The sequence below is a fragment of the Perca flavescens genome, chromosome 7, assembly GCF_004354835.1.
Source record: "Perca flavescens isolate YP-PL-M2 chromosome 7, PFLA_1.0, whole genome shotgun sequence".
NCBI classification, from domain to species: domain Eukaryota; kingdom Metazoa; phylum Chordata; class Actinopteri; order Perciformes; family Percidae; genus Perca; species Perca flavescens.
Genome location: NC_041337.1, coordinates 242704 through 262620, shown reverse-complemented (window position 1 = coordinate 262620; position 19917 = coordinate 242704). Strand labels below are relative to the sequence as shown.

Sequence of the window (19917 nt, the reverse complement as noted above, 5' to 3'; positions counted from 1 at the left end):
CTTCGTTTCACTTCTGTCTCATGCTGACATTTGGTTATCTGATGTTAAGGTTGGTAGCTACCATTGAGGACAAGAAGTCAAAATGAGATCTACAAAAATGGTAGGGTTAACTGAATAAATACGAAAAATCCCAAAGAGTTCTTTTTTCTTCTTCCATTTAAGACCTCAGTATTTCTAAAATCCTGCCTAAAAGACCAACAATCCCCAAGATGCCTTGTCAGGCAGTCCCATGCTCGTGTGTGTGTATTCATTAGTCTTATTTAATATGAATAAAAGAAAAAAATCGTAAAAGTCTACGCAAAAAAAACCGTCGTGGTTCCGTTTAGGCGTTTCCCGTTCCGTTGTGACGTCAACAAATCGGTTCTTCCGCTGCCGGTAGGGTGAACGTGAGCTGCCAAGAAGAAGAAGAAGAAGAAGGAGAGGAAAAAGCAGAAGTGTCTATACCGTCGAAATAATTACAGATAGCGCTTTTTATGACACCGACTTACGCTCCAGAAAAATAATCAAAGCATCGTGTCCAAGATCTGAGAAAGCCAACACACTCCAGGTAACGTTAGGTAGGTGGAACGGCTGAAACACGGGGGCTTTTAGCGTTATTAGCCGGCATGTGAAAGGCGGCTGTTGGAGAAGGCGGCTAAACTGTGTTAGCTGAGATGCTAGTTTGTGATGTCTGTTTCCCGAGTAAAGCAGCTAGGGCGAGGCTTCCCATATATGTAGCCCGCTTCTGTAACTGCTGAAATGCGGACAAAGCCAGAGCCTTCGAGCTCCGATACTGTCGCATTAACAATGACGAGCTAGCTAGCTCAAGCTAGCGGGGTGCTGTGTGAGTTCAGGGCGGGGAAGACGTCTCAATGTCTGCAATATGAACTGACTCACATTAGCCGGTGGTCGAGTTTAGCCGGGGACAGAAACGGGGCTAAGTTAAAGCTACGTGTTGGTTGCGTATACACGCAAATCGGGTCCTAATTGAATCAGTTGTGAGGTATTAGCTTGTCATACATCCCGTTGGGTAGCCGCAATGCTAATTAAGAGCTAAGTCAGCTGCTAGCTGACATGTTTCTGCTACCCGGGCCCTGTTTCATTTAGCTAACCGTTACTATAGTTACTTGTAACCGTTACTTGCTATCAGCCGGCGTGTCAGTGAGAAGAGCTGCAACAAACGGTTATTTTTTTTTTAATTATTGGCAATTATACACGATAACAAATTGGTTGATTATTTTCTCGATTAAGGGAAGACACTACAAGTGAATAGGGTAAACATTTTAACTACCATATATCACCATGAAACGTCCCCGGTTGATTACTTAACGTTACATTGAGACGATTATTTTTTTGTATAACTAATTTTCTGAACTTGTGTGTTTATCTAAATATGCAAATGAGACATCTTTAAGTGAACATTGTATAAAGCCAGATTCAGAATTTTGTTGACATATTTGAGTCAAAGGTTTTTACGGAGGACATTTTGGATATCTCTTTTTTTTTTTTAATCACTCCATAAAACTAGAAAACACTGTCAACAGCCTTAAAAACACATCCTTGCTTGTTTTTATGAATAACATGTATAAAGCAGGCTATGAATGATATATGAACAAACCCCTCAATAAAAGAAAATTAAAACTACATCTTATTCCTCTAAGGTTCCAGGTAGTACTTTACCAGCTCGGGCAGGACTAAATATCAATATACCTCGACATTGTGATTTGAGACTAGATTTTGTCTTAGACACACAAAACCGCCCAGTTTAAAGCTCTGCCCCTGGCCCTACTTTGATAACTGGTCTAGTCTAACCTGGACATGAGGGTTCCTGCTGTAGCTAGAGACCTTTATGGGGAGACATTACATATGTCTGTAATACATGTAGTGCATACATTATGGCTTAAAACCTCAATTTGTAGTTTCTAACTTCTGTAATTGATAATGCTGAAGACAAATTAGAAAGTGTGCTTATTATAAAGAATTGTTTTGGTTGCCAGTATATTTGGGTATGCCTTCAGTGCAACCCTTTCCCTGTCAAAAAGCCAAAAGCTGTTTTTTGTTTCTTTTACCACAATTAAATCCAAAATAAGATGTCAATTTTAATGCCAAAGTTCAGACTTTCTCCATATTTGATGTGATTATATTACAATAAATCTAAATTCCTTATTGTGTGTAGAGCTGAAATGATTAGTTTATAAGTGTATATATATATATATGCGCGCACGCATGAGAACTTGAAGATGTCGACTTAAATGTTGTGGGCATTTCTTTGTACTATATTTTTACAGACCACTTTGCAGATTAATTGATAATGAAAATAATTGTTAGTTGCAGGCCTGGTATTGCCTCAAAATTTAAGAGTAAATTATTTGAAGGCCATAGTTTATCTAAAACTTTGTCTCCACAAAGATAATATATAATAATAATAAGCGCAGTTGCTTGATTAAATTTTATTTATAGTATCAATTCATAACAAGAGTTATCTCAAGACACTTTACAGATAGAGTAGGTCTAGACCACACTCTATAATTTACAAAGACACAACAATTCCAGTAATTCCCCCAAGAGGAAGCATTTAGTGTGACAGTGGCGAGGAAAAACTCCTTCTCAGGAAGAAACCTGGGACAGACCCAGGCTCTTGGTAGGAGGTGTCTGACGGGACAGACCCAGGCTCTTGGTAGGGGGTGTCTGAGGGGACAGACCCAGGCTCTTGGTAGGAGGTGTCTGACGGGACAGACCCAGGCTCTTGGTAGGGGGTGTCTGACTGGACAGACCCAGGCTCTTGGTAGGAGGTGTCTGACGGGACAGACCCAGGCTCTTGGTAGGAGGTGTCTGACGGGACAGACCCAGGCTCTTGGTAGGAGGTGTCTGACGGGACAGACCCAGGCTCTTGGTAGGCGGTGTCTGACGGGACAGACCCAGGCTCTTGGTGGGAGGTGTCTGACGGTGCCGGTTGCGGGTGTGATGAAAAGTGGCAATAATGGTCACAATAAAATGGATCAGTGACTAGAAATGGTAGTTGTAGTAGTTCATGGAATAGCAGGGCACTGTGGGGTGTAGCAGGGCGTTACAGGGTGTAGCAGGGCACTTCAGGGTGTAGCAAGGCATTGCAGGGTGTAGCAGGGCACTGCAGGGTGTAGCAGGGCGTTACAGGACGTTACAGGGCGTTACAGGGTGTAGCAGGGCACTTCAGGGTGTAGCAAGGCATTGCAGGGTGTAGCAGGGCACTGCAGGGTGTAGCAGGGCGTTACAGGACGTTACAGGGTGTTGCAGGGTATAGCAGGGCGTTGCAGGGTCTAGCAGGGTGTAGCAGGGCGTTTCAGGGTCTAGCAGGGCGTTACAGGGTCTAGCAGGGTGTAGCAGGGCGTTACAGGGTCTAGCAGGGTGTAGCAGGGCGTTACAGGGTTAGCAGGGTGTAGCAGGGCGTTTCAGGGTCTAGCAGGGCGTTACAGGGTCTAGCAGGGTGTAGCAGGGCGTTTCAGGGTCTAGCAGGGCGTTACAGGGTCTAGCAGGGTGTAGCAGGGCGTTTCAGGGTGTAGCAGGGCGTTGCAGGGTGTAGCAGCATGTAGCAGGTTTATTTACAAACCAGTTTCTAGTTAAAGATGCCTCATAATGATGACCCAACGTCAAGGATGCATATTAACGCTCAGCCACTATGTACTGTGATCAGTTTGAGTTTGTCTGCTCTAGCAGCCACTCTGACAGGTAAACCAGTCATCAGGTACACTCTGACAGGTAAACCAGTCATCAGGTACACTCTGACAGGTAAACCAGTCATCATGTACACGTGGCTCACACTTGTTCTCTGCTCTGTGTCAGCAGGAGACCGACAATGGCTGTAAATGTGTACTCGACTTCAGTGACCAGTGACAACTTGAGTCGTCATGACATGTTGGTCTGGATCAATGATTCTCTACAGATGAACCTCACCAAAATAGAAATGTTGTGTACAGGTAAGACATGTCTTTTTGTTTTAAAATCTTTCTCTATTAATGGGAGGACCACATCTGTTTCATTTATGGACTGCTGTCTGACCTCTTGAAAGCATGTGTGCTATTTTGTATGACTGTGTGATTGTGGAACAGGAGGCCAGTCGCAGCTGATGATGAATACGTTGACTATGTGAGAGGAAAAAACACTGAAGCTTCTGTTTTCATCACATGAGCCACATTGTCTTTGTCTCGTCAAAGATCAACCAGGAAAACTTGAATCTTACACGGAAAGTAAAAGTACAAAAAAAAACGTTTCCAGTTTAAGATTGTAACTTAAGTTAATCACTATTGGCTAACTGCACACATTGTACTTATGTTAAAATTCATACCGAATGCATCCTCATCTAGTACGTCAGCATTAGTGGCCTTACTCCTTTATTAAAGGGGACCCATTATATAGCATTTTCAGGTTCATACTTGTATTTTGTGTTATTACTAAAACATGTTTACATGCTTTAATGTTCAAAAACAATTTAAAGGTGCAATATGTAATACTGACGGCAAGCGTTTAAAATGGTTTCTGTGTGTTCCACAGTGGTTCATGTTTTTTTTTTTCATGAAAACAAATGTTTCAAAAATAGTTTTTGATTTAATTCTGGCAGAGTAATATTTGAAGTGATGAGCCTGGTGTGCTGTCATCACGGATGTATTGGCTGATTTGAGCATGTTCTAGTTGACCAATCGGATGGCCTTTTTGAATTTACTTGTATAATTTTTGTTATTGAGGATGCATAAGGACATTATTAAATTATTAAGTTAGTTAACAATCTTATTAATGACTCAATAAATTTTCTTTCCTATCAAAATAAATTTCCCAACATTTTAAGGTCTTAAACCATATTTGTGGTGGCCTTTTAAAAAAGGTCTTAAAAAGCCACCCTCTCTCCTTTCATGTCTTCAGCTGTCCTATATAAAAGGCCTAAAATGCCCCCAAAAAAATCATCTTTAAAAATGTTTTAAACATTATGAAGGTAAAAGCACTGAACTGCTCAGGAGTTTGTGTCCTGCAACAACAAAGCATGTCGCTTCAACTCTAGCTTCATCTTGTTTCTTTCTCCGCTTGCTGCCTTCACTTGGGGTTGAAAATGTTGGTGTTGGGTAGGGTTGGGCATCGAGAACCGATTCCTAATCGGAATCGTTTAAAAAATTACGATTCCATTGGAATCATTTCTTTATTGGAATCGTTTTGGAATCGTTTGGAGGATTTGGGTTCAAATCTGATCATCGCTTCCCAATTTAACATGCGGAAGTTTTGGTTTCTGTAGCAGCCAGGTGCTTGTTGCGTTTGAGCCATGGAGCACAGTAAGCAGTGCTCTAGTCTGGCTTTATTTTACGTTGAAAAAGCTGTAAAACTGCAAACCACCATTGAATTAAAATAAAACATTCCTCTTATTTGTGAAATAAGTATGTGACCCATTTCAACTCCACCACTCAAAGTCAGAATCGTTAAAATCCAAACGATGCCCAACCCTAGTGTTGGGTACAGCCCTACTGGATTGTTAATATGTAAACCCTCTTGTGTTTAATTAAAAAGGCGTGTCAGATCAGCGGATGCAGGAATGGCATAGTCAAGTCCAGACAGAAGTAGTGTTTGGGCAATGGTAATATTGTAGAAATAGTTCACATGGATTACGGCTGGTGTTGTCTGAAAGTGTTAAAGGTGCTGGATTTGTAGTTTAACACCTAATCAATACCTAAATGGAGTTTTTGTTGTTTTTGAATTTTTGTTCTTGTTTTTAGGCATCTCCTGATTTTGAACATGCAGCACACACACTCAGTCCTTGTAACGATTTGACTATATTGGACATTTGCGTTATTTGTGGATCATTTTAATTGTACAGGTGCTGCCTACTGCCAGTTCATGGACATGCTCTTTCCCAACTCTGTGCCTCTGAAGAAAGTTAAATTTGGTGCCAAACTGGAGCATGAATACATCCATAACTTCAAGCTTCTGCAGGTTTCCTTCAAAAAGATGGGAGTCGACAAAGTAAGTAACAACACGCACCCAGTGCACATCGTGTACATGTTCACTTTAAATTACAAGATGTGTTCTACTAAGTACAGAAGGTCTGAAGAAATTGCATGTTTTGTTGTTGATTGACCTTGCACCTGAGTTTTAAACGTATAATGTATTTTAAAATAAGCAGCCCCTCATGTGCTAAATGTTCATACAGTCTGATAGCTGTCAATGCCGTGAGCAGCGGTGATAAAAGCTGTGATGCTCACTGTGGCTGCATTTGTTACAATGTTTAAAATGAATAAGAACATAACACTTTTTGTGGCTTCAAAATTCCAGTTTATACAAAGGGATTCTTAGGGGCCAAATGAAGTCCTGTGGTGTAAAGAAAAAAGGACAATTTTCATATTTTCTGGACCGAGCCTTTTTATTTTGTTGTATTGACATTTCATATTTGATTGCTCAAAGATTTGGAAAAAATGAAGTTGAGTCACTTTATTTATTTGGTCGCATTTGCGACTCTATAAATAAAGGTCGCACTCTAGAGCCCTGATTTTATTATTTAAACGTGTTATAACAGTGTTATTGGCATGGTTCCCATTATCCTCGGTGACAGGCTCTCTTCCACCTCGCCTGACAACTCTTCTCCAAAACAACCAGCTCTGAGATAACAGAGCTCAGCCCAAAGCTTCACTCTCTCAAAGCAGATAAAAACAGGACACGTCATTTTACTGTGTGTAGTGTTAACTACGCTAACTAACTGTGTGTTGTGAACCGCGTGTAGTGAGTTTAAAAAAGAGAAGAATGCCTCACTGATGTGAAGAACAGAGCAGAAATAGAAGTATAAATGCTCTCTGCCCGCCATATGCCAACACTCCAGTAAGTTCACTCACCCCGTCTCTGCCCGGTCATTCCCCAGCTGCCCGCACATTTGTTGACAAACTCCGACGCGCACGCGGCGGGGGAAATGACAATTTATACATACATACATACATACATACATACATACATACATACATACATACATACATACAGTACAGGCCAAAAGTTTGGACACACCTTCTCATTCAATGCGTTTCCTTTTTATTTTCATGACTATTTACATTGTAGATTCTCACTGAAGGCATCAAAACTATGAATGAACACATATGGAATTATGTACTTAACAAAAAAGTGTGAAATAACTGAAAACATGTCTTATATTTTAGATTCTTCAAAGTAGCCACCCTTTGCTTTTTTTGATAACTCTGCAAACCCTTGGTGTTCTCTCAATGAGCTTCATGAGGTAGTCACCTGAAATGGTTTTACCTTCACAGGTGTGCCTTGTCAGGGTTCATTAGTGGAAATGTTTCCCTTATTAATAAAAAAGCAAAGGGTGGCTACTTTGAATAATCTAAAATATAAGACATATTTTCAGTTATTTCACACTTTTTTGTTAAGTACATAATTCCATATGTGTTCATTCATAGTTTTGATGCCTTCAGTGAGAATGTACAATGTAAATAGTCATGAAAATAAAAAGGAAACGCATTGAATGAGAAGATGTGTGTGTGTCTCACAAAAGTGAGTACACCCCTCACATTTTAGTAAATATTTCATTATATCTTCAAAATAATGTCTAAACCGCTGGCAACAAAAGTCAGTCCACCCCTATGTTAAATTCCCATAGAGGCAGGCAGATTTTTATTTTTAAAGGCCAGTTATTTCATGGATCCAGGATACTATGAATCCTGATAAAGTTCCCTTGGCCTTTGGAATTAAAATAGCTCCAAATAATCACATACCCTTTACCATACCTCCTTTACCATACCTCCTTTACCATAGCTCCAATGCAGTTGGTATTAGATAAACAGGAAGATAACTATTATTGCTTGAAACAATGATGAAGCACTCTAAAATGCCAAGAAAAGGTTTGAAGATAGCTCATATTAATATCTGTAGCATCAGAAATAAATTAACTGAAATTTCTGAAATATTAATGTTTAATCAATTGCATATTTTAGCTGTGTCAAACACATTTGGATTCTACATTTGATGATGCTTCTTTGAATATACAGGGATATTGTATTGTAAGGAGGGATAGAAATGCATTTGGTGGAGGAGTTGCATTTTTTTATTCAGGATCACATACCAATTAAAATTAGAAATGGTTTAATGCCAACGGAGGTGGAGGCACTATGGCTGCAAATACAACTGCCACATTTGAAGCCCATGTTGATTGGTTGTTGTTATAGACCACCAAGTGCGAATAGTGAATATCTAAAGAAAATATGTGAAATGTTATAACATGGGTGTGAGGGCAGTTATGAAATCTATTTTATGGGAGATCTGAATATAGACTGGAATGCATTAGGTTGTTCAATGAAAAAAAGTCTTCAAAATGTTACAGATGTATGTGGTTTGTCACAGGTAATTAACAAACCAACTAGAATATTTACTAAGAGTGACGGCACAATTACTTCCACGTGTATTGATCATATTTTTACTAATGCAGTTGAGCTATGCTCAAAAGCATTATCTATACCTACTGGCTATAGTGATCATAATTTAGTTGCTGTTGTTAGAAGAGCAAAAGTGCCGAAGCCTGGACCGAAAATAATACAAAAGAGATCATACAAATCGTTTGATCAGGACAGATTTAGAAATGAGGTAAAAGAGGTATGTTGGTCAGATGTATTACTGAAAACAAATCCTGAGGAAGCATTGAAAAACTTTGTTGGTATTTTTATGCCTATAATTGAAAAGCATGCTCCAGTGAAGAAGTTTACGGTCAGAAGCGTCAGTACACCATAAGGAGTTAAAGGAACATATGGTGGAACGCAATTTAGCAAAATTAATAGCAATAAGATCTGGTTATCAATCAGATTGGCAAATCTACCATAAACTAAGAAACTTTTTAACTAATTTAAATAGAAAGAAAAAGAAAATGTATTCTAAAGCCAGGATTAATGATCTGCAGCACGCCACCGTTCTCTTAATACATCCATGCACTCCGCTTGAGGAGCGGTTGGCTGGGCGCCTCTCAAAATCTGAAGAAAATCTTTTAAGCTGACCTTTGTTGATCTGAAATGAAGACAGATTCAGCAACTGTATGGCCTATTTCACGCTTAAAATGTTTTCAGAAACACGTTTCGGTGAACTATTTTCATAAATACGAGATGGTATTCTGAACAAACTGCCATTAGAGTCTGTTTTGAAATTCGGGAGCAGCCAGACCCATGTGACGCGTTCGCCCAATCAGCTGCCATGTGTTGCGTTCGTCACGCTCATCCTGCTCGTCATTTCTGGTAAGTGTTTTAACACAAGTGTCGAAAGTGGGCTCTACGGCAGTAAGAGGTTAGTGCACGGTAACGGTGGACTGACCAACCGTGCGACCCACACACGCTCCGAACCGAGACAAGCCAACCGAGTGGTTCAGATGTTTTTTCATGAACTGATTTTATATATATATATATATATATATATATATATATATATATATATATATATATATATATATATATATATATATATATATTTTTTATTACCAGAAATGACGAGCAGGATGAGCATGGCAACACATGGCAGCTGATTGGGCGAACGCGTCACATGGGTCTGGCTGCTCCCGAATTTCAAAACAGACTCTAATGGCAGTTTGTTCAGAATACCATCTCGTATTTATGAAAATAGTTCACCGAAACGTGTTTCTGAAAACATTTTAAGCGTGAAATAGGCCATACAGTTGCTGAATCTGTCTTCATTTCAGATCAACAAAGGTCAGCTTAAAAGATTTTCTTCAGATTTTGAGAGGCGCCCAGCCAACCGCTCCTCAAGCGGAGTGCATGGATGTATTAAGAGAACGGTGGCGTGCTGCAGATCATTAATCCTGGCTTTAGAATACATTTTCTTTTTCTTTCTATTTAAATTAGTTAAAAAGTTTCTTAGTTTATGGTAGATTTGCCAATCTGATTTTTTATATATATATATATATATATATATATATATATATATATATATATATATATATATATATATATATATATATATATATATATATATATATTCCTCAGATAGATAATCAAAACCAAACCTAACCCTATAATCCACGTTCCAAATAAAACAATATGCCAGTAAACCCTGGTAAGGATAAAAATGATAGGATGAATATTGTATTTGCTTTGAGAACATCTTGCAGCTCTCGAAGCTTCAGAATGTCTTGATATTGCCAACAAAGATCATAAGGGGCAGGGCAGATGCAGCTTAGTCGTCCTTTGTTTTCAGACTGAACATGTAGCAGCTTGCGGTACTATTGACAAGGCTGCCATCATTTATTCATGTTTCAACTTCCTTCCTTCCATCCATTTGCTTGAAGTCATTACTCTTGATCTGAGCTCTGTTTGAAATGAGTGGACAGTGTTGATTCATAAATCAGTGTAACAGACACTTGAAAATGTAGAGTATATCATTGGTATTCATAGCTGTTGAGGGTTATAATCCGCAACACTGTGCCGCCATTGTAAACTTTGCCCTTGTTCAGGATTTGTTAATTGTCTAATAATGTCAGCTTCCTCATTCGCTGAGTAATTGGATTTATTGCTGATGTCTTTTTTTTTTTTTTTTATACTGATGTCTTTTTTTCATCACTGTCCTGGCCTGCTTTGTGTTTAATGTATGTGCCAGTACTGAAGACATTTTTCTGGGCCAAGCGTCGTTCACAGTACATGCATTGTTAGTTCATGATTTTATTCAAGCAGGTCAGTAAAAGAAAAGCTTCTTATGAACCCTCCAGATAGCTCAAGTACCTTCCCCATTTCCAACCTGGAAAAACTAATCTTGGGCTGCCTGGAACCTGGCTCCCTGCAATCTGACATCGGTTATCATGTATCCCACATAAGACAGGACCATAGGACATGAAGTAATTGGATGTCCTCTGTCTTACATTTCCAACAATTTGGTGTCTCTTTCAGTTCTAAACCTTCTGGAGGTAGTCCAACAGAAACTATGCATAATCTTGAACAGAATGAGGCACACCCTCACATTGCGTGACATAGTGTTAATATTCCTACAGATTCTGTCCCACTCAATCATCCAGCGTAACACTCCAATCCCTTTCCCATGTCTTCTTGAGGACTGACCAGGCTCCATTCCCCAGGTTCTGCATAAGCATAGAATAATACCCAGAAGCCTCATGGCCTTTTCCATATTTCTACAACACCTTATTTAAACTTTCTGGTGCTGTAGGGGCTGAAGATCTTGATCCAACGGAAGGTATCTAATAAAGATATGAGGTTTGGTATCGGTACAAAAACACATGAACTGTATTGACAGTGATAATGTAGTAACCATACCAGCAGCGGCGCACGCTGCCATTAACCTGAAGCTACCAGGCAGACAGCTGTCAAAACAGCCTTACCTCTCTTTTTGCTTCTAGATCATTCCAGTAGACAAACTGGTGAAGGGGAAGTTCCAGGACAACTTTGAGTATGTCCAGTGGTTTAAGAAGTTCTTTGATGCCAACTATGATGGGAAGGAGTACGACCCAGTGGAGGCTAGGCAGGGCCAGGATTCCATGCCCATACCCAACACTGCCATGTCAGCTCTCACCAAAACCCCTAAGAAGGCCCTCAGTCAAGGTCAGAGCTCTGGTTTGGGTCAAACCGTTTGAAATCTTATTGGGGAAATGCTGGTAAGTTTGTTTTTAAGTTAATAACCTTCTCTTTTGTGTCTCTTCAGCTCCTCAAAGGCCACCTGTTGCCAAGGTAGCGCCCAAGTTGGCTAACGTCAGTGCGAGGAAGCCGGGAATGGGAGGAGGCGACGAGGAAAGGGCGGAGCTTATGAATGAGGTCAGCACATCACCTGCTCTATACAGTCGCTATTGAAAGTGACTCCGTCCTACTACCAGCAGATCATTTAAAATGAGCTTTATTGGTGTCTTCAAAGAGGACATGTAAAGTTTAGTCCAGGGGTTTTCTGCCTTTTATACAGCTTAGGCACAAGTGGATTTGCCCTCCAACTGAGCATAAAAACAAAGTGAAGAGCATCTGGAACCGACACATGGGACGGGCGTCTGCTTGTTGTCTTTTGCTCAAATGTGCCCATGATGGTTGCGTACACAGTGGCACACAGTGTTACAGCCAAGCACACACACATACACACCCTGCATGTTGCCCACATAGTGTCAGCTGCAGCCCACCTGTTATCAAGTGTGGTGGAGAGAGGGAGTAAGAAGTTAGCAGTAACTATTGTAGCTGCAAACGCAGCAGTGCACTCTGTGTATAGTTATCCGTCGGTAGTCTATCCTTTGCCTTCCACTTCTGGGATTGCTACAGTGCTGCAGGAAATTCCGCCGGATGCCTGTCTTTTCGGTTTCCTTCCGTTTTGTGTCTGTGTTCTAACCTCTGGTGGATTTGTGAGGACTATGGTTAACTGCTCCTCAGATCTCCGCAGGGTAAATCCAGACAGCTAGCTAGACTATCTGTCCAATCGGAGGTTTCTGTTGCATGACTATTTTGCAGCGGCTCCATGCGGAGTATAGCACCGCCTATGACGATTGTGATTGGTCTAAAGAAATGCCAATAAACCAGAGCACTTTTTCCTCCCATCCAGGAATGCTATGAGGAGTAGCCAGACACTCCTTCAGCGCGCTTTGGAGGAGGGTCAGGCAAAGCAAGACTAATCTGAAGTCACTGTTCCATTATTAATTTGACCATTATCACCACTGTTCGTCATATCCCCAACCGGCCCGTCAGACACCCCCTACCAAGAGCCTGGGTCTGTCCGAGCTTTCTTCCCAAGAGGGAGTTTATCCTCGCCACTGTCGCACTGCTTGCTCTTGAGGGAATTACTGTAATTGTTGGGGCTTTGTAAATTATAGAGTGTGGTCTAGACCTACTCTATCTGTAAAGTGTCTCAAGATAACTCTTGTTATGATTTGATACTATAAATAAAATTGAATTGAATCTGTCGGTGAATATATGCTACAACTCCTTAAGACCCAAGCCAAGTTCCTGTGTCTTGCTGCTACCTGCTGCTTAAAGTGAAGGGGGTTAGCCACGGAGCTAGCAACATCTTCAGCTCAGCTAGCTGAAAAGCTATGCCATTGTTTACGCTACTTTGTCGAAAGAAAGTTGTCTAACCGATACAGTTAGACGACTTTCTTTGCCCTTTAAGCGTGGCAGTGGCAACTTTTGCTGAGTTTTCTCATTGATTCTCCAGCAGGCTTGCAGTAAATCTGGTGGCATTGACTCGCTCTGAGCTCAGGCTCCTTCACAGGGGGGTGGAGTACGAGCAGCAGGACAAGGAGGCAGTTCATTGGTTCTTAAAAAGCTGTTTGGTTTGATTAGTGGGAGATTTTTTTACAGGACCACAGCAGCTACAGACAACGCTGTGTCACCACATCAGAGGATTCAAATCAAAGAATTGTGTGGTGATGTCAGCAATATGCAAATGAGCACATTCATTTGCACCTAAGCACTGTAAAAGTAGAAACAAAAACTGTTTTGGCCCCTTTGCTACAGGTGGAGATGCTGAAATCTACCATTCAGGACATGGAGAAGGAGAGAGACTTTTATTTTGGTAAGCTGCGGAACATTGAGCTCATTTGCCAGGAGAAGGAAGGAGAGGGCGACCCCACGCTGCAGAGGATCATCGACATCCTCTACGCCACAGACGTGAGTCTTCAGTGATGTCATTTGTTCTGAAGGCCAACGAGTTGATGCATACAAAAATGGCCTCAATTTGTCAAACTAGAAATTAAATTACACAATTAAAAAATATGACATATATAATATTTTTTAAGTTCTGTAATTTAATTTATTAGATCATATTTTTTCTATATATCATTTAGTGAGACGAAATTACATTCTATTAATCATAGAAATAGCAAAAATATGGCCATAAATAATACTAGTGATATTTTATATTTTTCTTGTCGATGAATTGGATGAAAAGACTCAAATCAACAGTGAATGAATCCACCAACAAATATTGTGTGTATCATTAAAAACACTTGACATGTTCCTTCATCACCATGATCACACACACACACACACACTCCCACACACATTTGCTCTGCTGCTAACAAGTGTGGACGCCATTCTAAATTCCAGCAGAGGAATGGCGTGCTCACTGAGGCCTGAGGATGTTTTCAGTGCTACTGACTGACTGACCTCCTAGTTACCATTATGTCATTCTCTTATCTGTCCTCGTCGTTTTTGGCGAGTGGCATCGCTGTCACTGCTGAAAGAAAAATAAGTTAAAATCACTGGTGGAACTGTGGATTTGGAGACTCCTGACACCCCTAAATATGTTAAATATGTTTTTAGATGAAATGAGCTGTACAGCATTTAACACAGTGTCTCTCTATCTCTCTCAAATTCAAAAAGGCTTTATTAGCATGACCATATTGTAGTATTGCTAAAGCACATAGTACAACAGGGAAACCTGTATATACAGTTTTAAGATGCAGACAATATAACATTATGTTAACATTGGTGCAAAAGCAACAACTATGTCATTGAAATGTAACAGCAGCAAGAACAGAACCGATGCATCAGCAAGTAGGGTTGGGCACCGAACCTTGTCCTTTTACCGGTACCAACTGAATCACGTCGGTACTACAGAGTATTGGTTCACATAAAGTCAAAAGGTGCCAAATTCCGGTACTTTCACATGCATCGGGAGCAGGGAGCACCAGCTGAGAATGTGCCTGAGTGTAATGTTATGCAGACATGAAAATCACTCACCTTTCGGTGAAATTCGCCGTTTTGAAACCAAAATAGGTGACGTACGTGAATCGTGTAGGTTCGATGAGAAAATGTTTAAGGGGGAGCTTTAGTTGAGAAAGTAGTTAAAATAAATGGCGCTGGGCATGAATGGAGGACAAGAAGAAAAGGGTGGAGACGGGAAGCCGTTCAGCACTTGGTGCCTCAAATTGAGGGAGCCGGGTGCTTGCTTCTGCAGCGCATGTTTTGGACGGCAGCAGCAGTAAGACGGGGCTTGCTAGTCCCAAAGCTTCGGTCATACGAGTACGTTACCGGCTACGACGGTTCCTTTACCGACCAACCGTGATACAAACTATACGTGTGTGTACGTTCATAGCGGAACATGATTTGTAAAATCTATCTGAAACCAAAATGCCTTGACAAAGCTGTCTGTTTGGAATCAGCATGGCAGGTATTTAAACATCACGGCCTTGTCCCAGAGTCTAGACGTCTAGCTATATGAAAAGATAAACAATGCAACGTTTTTAATAAATGTAAATAAAGCAGCTAATATCAACATGGACAAAATCATGAATGTACTAATTCGCTTTTGATGATGACCTGGCCAAAGTAGTCAAGTTTAGTTTTCACAATGATTGCAATATGTAAATCCACATTGACTCTTTATTTAACATATGGTTGGAAGAAGTAAAAATTGATCCAAAACGTTTTAGTCTTTAAAAATTATGACTTTTATTATTGTGTAATGTCAGAAGAACTTTAACTCTAATGAGTGCATATTGAAATATTACACTGTTGGTTGGCAAAAAATACATCTCAAAATGCATCAGATTGATGCTTTAAAATATGGAATATTTAAAATTTTCTTCTGGGGGAGCATGCCCCCGGACCCCTCTAGAGGGGTAATATCCTTCTCACCTTTTTCACCCCTGACCCGTTTTCATGCCTGGTTATGTCCGGATTATAACCGAAAGCAATTATGACCAATTTAGTGCGCCATTTAGATTAAAACTTGCATGTGTTGCGCCAGGAGCAGGCATACATTATAAATCCGAATAGCTGCAAGGACTTAAATAATGGTTAAAATTTCCATATTTATGGAATGCGCCCATTGTTCTGAATCACGAATGGTTAGATTTGTCATGACAACGTGTGGTTGGTCGTTAGGGAAAGAAACCTGACGTTCTGCTGACGCTGTGTGGAGCAGGAGAAAACGTGGAGCTGTGTGCTTGTATTTGACTAAACTAGACGGAGACAGTGGTCTATGCAACGTTTGCCAGGCAAAATGAAAACGGGCAATGGCAAGTACCGGGACCCTTTGAATACCGAGACCAAACACCAGGCTGGTTCTGATGTGAAAGGTACCCAACCCTATCAGCAACTACAGGAAAAAGGGGCTTTGTAATACTCTCTTTTGTCTCTCTCTCTCTCTCTCTCTCTCTCTCTCTCTCTCTCTCTCTCTCTCTCTCTCTCTCTCTCTCTCTCTCTCAGGAGGGTTTCGTGATCCCGGATGCCGAGGAGCAGGAGGAGTTTTAATATTCAGGCGATTCCCTGGTCTACATGCCCCCACCTCGAGATCCTTTCTCAAGCCAAGACAGCCAGTTTGGTTTTCTATCATCACCAAACCTGATCTCTCGACTTGTGCCCCGCCAGCCCTGAACCCAAATCCCAACCTGCTGGACCTCTTCCTCTATCTTCTTCTTTTAACAATAATCAAGAAGGCCTCGGTCAAAGGCTCTTCTTCTTCTTCCACACCTGTCAGTCTGCGAGAGTCCCAGGCCCCCACCCTCACCTGTAATCCCATCCTTTCCCAAACCAGATTGTGCAGTACATATCTGGTTTTTGTAATGGACTTGAGTGTGAAAACACGGTTGTGTGTGTGTGTGTGTGTGTGTGTGTGTGTGTGTGTGTGTGTGTGTGTGTGTGTTTTGTTTTAAAATCCATTTGAAACCAATCCAACATGAAGAAGCTCCTCTGAAGACCCGACTGTCATCATTTTGTCCCAAACTAAGCCACATGGTTTGTTTTTGTCTGATGGCGCGGCAGCCATTTTGTGCCTCTCCTCTTGATACTGAATTAGATTAATTTGTAGGAAGATGCATGCCCAGAGAAATACACACACATTCCAAACTACAACACTTAGTTTTGCAGTTTTAAAAAAACAAAAACCCAAATCTGAGCTGTATTTAGTATGTTTTGCTTGCTGGTCCCATTTTGAGTCCTGCTGAAGATGAGTAGTGTGTTTTGAACTACTTGATCCAGTTTGATGTAGCCAATATATTTGACTCCAAAGGGCTCAGGGTTTAGTCTGGGACAAGGCAACAGCCGGGGGGGGGGTTTCCTCTCTGCCTTTTTACCACCAAGGAGACCTCCTGATGTAGTCCTGTTTGTAAATGTGTGCTACTGTTTATCTGTATTATCCCCCTCACTCCATTTCATTTGTTCTTTTTATTTAGTTTTCTCTGTTGCAAGTTATTTGGGCACCTGTCAGTGATGCTCTCAACATTTATTTTTCACGCTCACTAAAACATCACTGTGGCAAGCTTTGACTTGTTTTCTCACAACGATAGAGAGAAAAGGAGGGGTTACTGATATAGAAAGTGCTGCTCTTCTTGTAGCAGATCACATGCTCCCACTCGACCTCAGCTTGTTAAATCTGCTCCAGGAAAGTGGCTTTTTCTTCCCCCACCCCCCTACCCCCCTGTCCTTTTGTAAAATGTAATTTTGATATTTTTTACCTGATTTGAAATAACCCATTATTATTGATTCCACACAATCTGTTTTCTGTTAGCAGCAACTCGTTGTTATTGAAGTACATCACTTTATCAATGGCCTTATCATAAGAACATTTTTTTCATAACTTTTTTTATTTTACTTTAATGTTAGTCTTATTGGGCAAATGTTTGTACTGTTAGTCCTATTTTTAACGTGTTCTGAAAATAAACAACGTTGGAGGTATTTTGGACAAAAGCTGTGTGTCGGGTTGCAGCAAACCACCTAATGTTCATACAGCAAACTAAATATACATATTTAGTTTAACTGAATGGGTTTCTGATGAAGTGTGTGGGTGTTTTTTTACCACCAGTTAGCTCCACGGTGAAATAAATGTATCTCAGCTGCAGACTTTGAAACTCTATTGCGTAGAATTTAAATTGGGATCGGTTAGCTCTGGGGTGTCCCTCAGCTGATGGAGCATGTCTCCATCAGAGACCCGGTAACTTCACCATTTAACAAGCACTGCCATGTGGGTTGAATGTTGCACATAATCAAAGGGTGCCTGGCTATCTTTTTTTTTTGTATTTTCTGGTAGTTGCCTTTTAGTAAAACCGCACTTACAAAAAAACATGAACTTTGGCTTTCAGAAACAATTTCCAGATCGTACTTTTTTGCAGAATGTAAGCTTTTATTTTTTCCGTTCTAAAGACTGATTTGAACTACGGAGTTTCTTGATGTGAGCACAGTCCACCTTGGTATGGTGGCATCTGTGCCCTGCAGCATGCTGGGTATGAATATAAGCTTCAAGCTCTGACTGACTTTCAGCTTTAATTTGGGAGTTTTTACATCCATTTTATTTTGTGATTACTTTTGGACTCGTTTTACTCAGCCACCCAATTTTTGGACATTGCAGCAGGAAAATGATCAGCTAAGATGAGTCAACCAGAGAGTTTAGTCCGACTCCATCACCTCATCAGTCGTATGGCTCAATTTCTAAAGCCAAAAACTCTCAAAAGTTGGAAGGGAATCTGGCAAATCTTATCAATGTCTGCGGATGTCTGAGGGACATGTGAAGGTCCAGGACTAAAAAGGATTGGACCAAATATTAAATATAAGTTTGGTCACCTGAAACTGGTGTACTGAATAAAAAGCTCCCTTTCCTTTGCTGTTCATCGGACACGGATTTAACCACGCATCAACTTAAAGTGCAAGTCAGGACGTTTCTGCAAGTCCTTGTATTTTCGGATCGAATGTCCTATAAGCCCAGTGGCAACACAACCAACTGCTCCTTACTGTCAGCATTCTCTTTGGTCCCATGAACATTAACTAAGGTCTTCGAACTAATGAACATCGTCTTTATTAAAGAATCTGCTGACTATTTTCTCAAATTTTCTAAATAGTTGAAACATAATTTCTTGGATCAGAAAGTATCTTTTTTTTATTTATTTTTTATTTAACCAACAGTCCAAACCCCAAAGATATTTGGGTTAATATTTTAGTTGATTTTAAACCAAGAAAAACCACAAATCCTCATGTTTTTTTTTAATGCTGAAATCAGGATTTTTATTTCTGACATTTTCGCTTAGTCGACTCAAATAGGGAAGCCGTGAGAGGCAAGTAAGGATGTTCTTCTTTTGATGAGTCATTCCCTAAGTCTGATCTTAATTGTTTTCTCTCCTGTTTATGACTGCAGAACAGGTGAAAACAGGTTTTACCAGCTGAATTATTTCATATTTGTTAGGATGAAGTTTTAACACTCATTTCACACATGCAGTCTTTCCCTAAAACAAGATGTTTCCTGCATGGGGGGGGCAGGATAAATCTGTGCTGCCAAGTTCCCCCCCCCTCAGGACCTCGTAACATCCCAGGAAAAATGCTGGGATGGCTTCATTGTGAATGCAAGCAGGAACATTGCAGGGATGGGCCTTGTTGGGCTGTCTCTGATGGGTGCATCAGTTTCTGGCGTTGCCTGCGTGTGTGAATAGTGGAACTATGTGTGGAAGGGTTAGGTTAACATTATGGTCATGTCTATCTTTTGGCTAGACGTGTATTTTTGAAGATTTTTTATTGGTATTTAACCACCAAAACAGCCCTCAACCAACCTGGGCTCTCTGCAGGTTTCACCAAGTCATATTTAAGACCTTTATGAATGAAATTTAACACTTGTATCACAACATAAAAGTACAACGAGAACGTAGAGTCACAAACGTACTTGCAAAGTAAATGAGTGTATTCAAATTGAATAAAAGCGACACAGAGTAATAATTATCTGTATTTACAGCGAATTATATTTGGACGAATGAAAGAACTACAACACCCCAGAATAAAGAATAAAAAAACATTTCAAAGAGCATTAGAGGTGTTACAAGGATGTAGGAAATTATTATTATTAATAATTTTAGACTTAGTATGTACTACACTATACTTCAGTGAATATAAGATTTTTTAAGGCCTAAACTTCTCATATTTAAATTTTAGACTTTTTAAGACCCTGCAGAGACGCTGGCATCCCTCCCCGACATCCTGTTATGGTTACAGAAAAAGAAGTTTTAACCATTAACTAAAAAGAAAC

The 19917-nt window shown here is 40.4% G+C and overlaps 1 protein-coding gene across 4 annotated transcripts; it reads left to right on the top strand.

The window, feature by feature from the left end:
* The first annotated feature begins 327 nt into the window (after positions 1-327).
* Positions 328-19610, top strand: mapre1b (microtubule-associated protein, RP/EB family, member 1b). Of its 4 annotated transcripts, none has more exons than XM_028582766.1 (7): positions 328-547; positions 3799-3932; positions 5813-5958; positions 11339-11540; positions 11641-11750; positions 13425-13577; positions 16122-19610. In XM_028582766.1, the coding sequence occupies exons 2-7, from the start codon at positions 3812-3814 to the stop codon at positions 16164-16166; spliced, it is 777 nt and encodes a 258-aa protein (XP_028438567.1). In that variant the 5' UTR covers positions 328-547; positions 3799-3811; the 3' UTR covers positions 16167-19610. The 4 variants fall into 4 exon arrangements, with proteins under 4 accessions (XP_028438567.1, XP_028438565.1, XP_028438566.1 ...); XM_028582764.1 differs by having other exon boundaries at positions 328-557; positions 3802-3932; XM_028582765.1 differs by having other exon boundaries at positions 328-557.
* Positions 19611-19917: the final 307 nt, after the last annotated feature.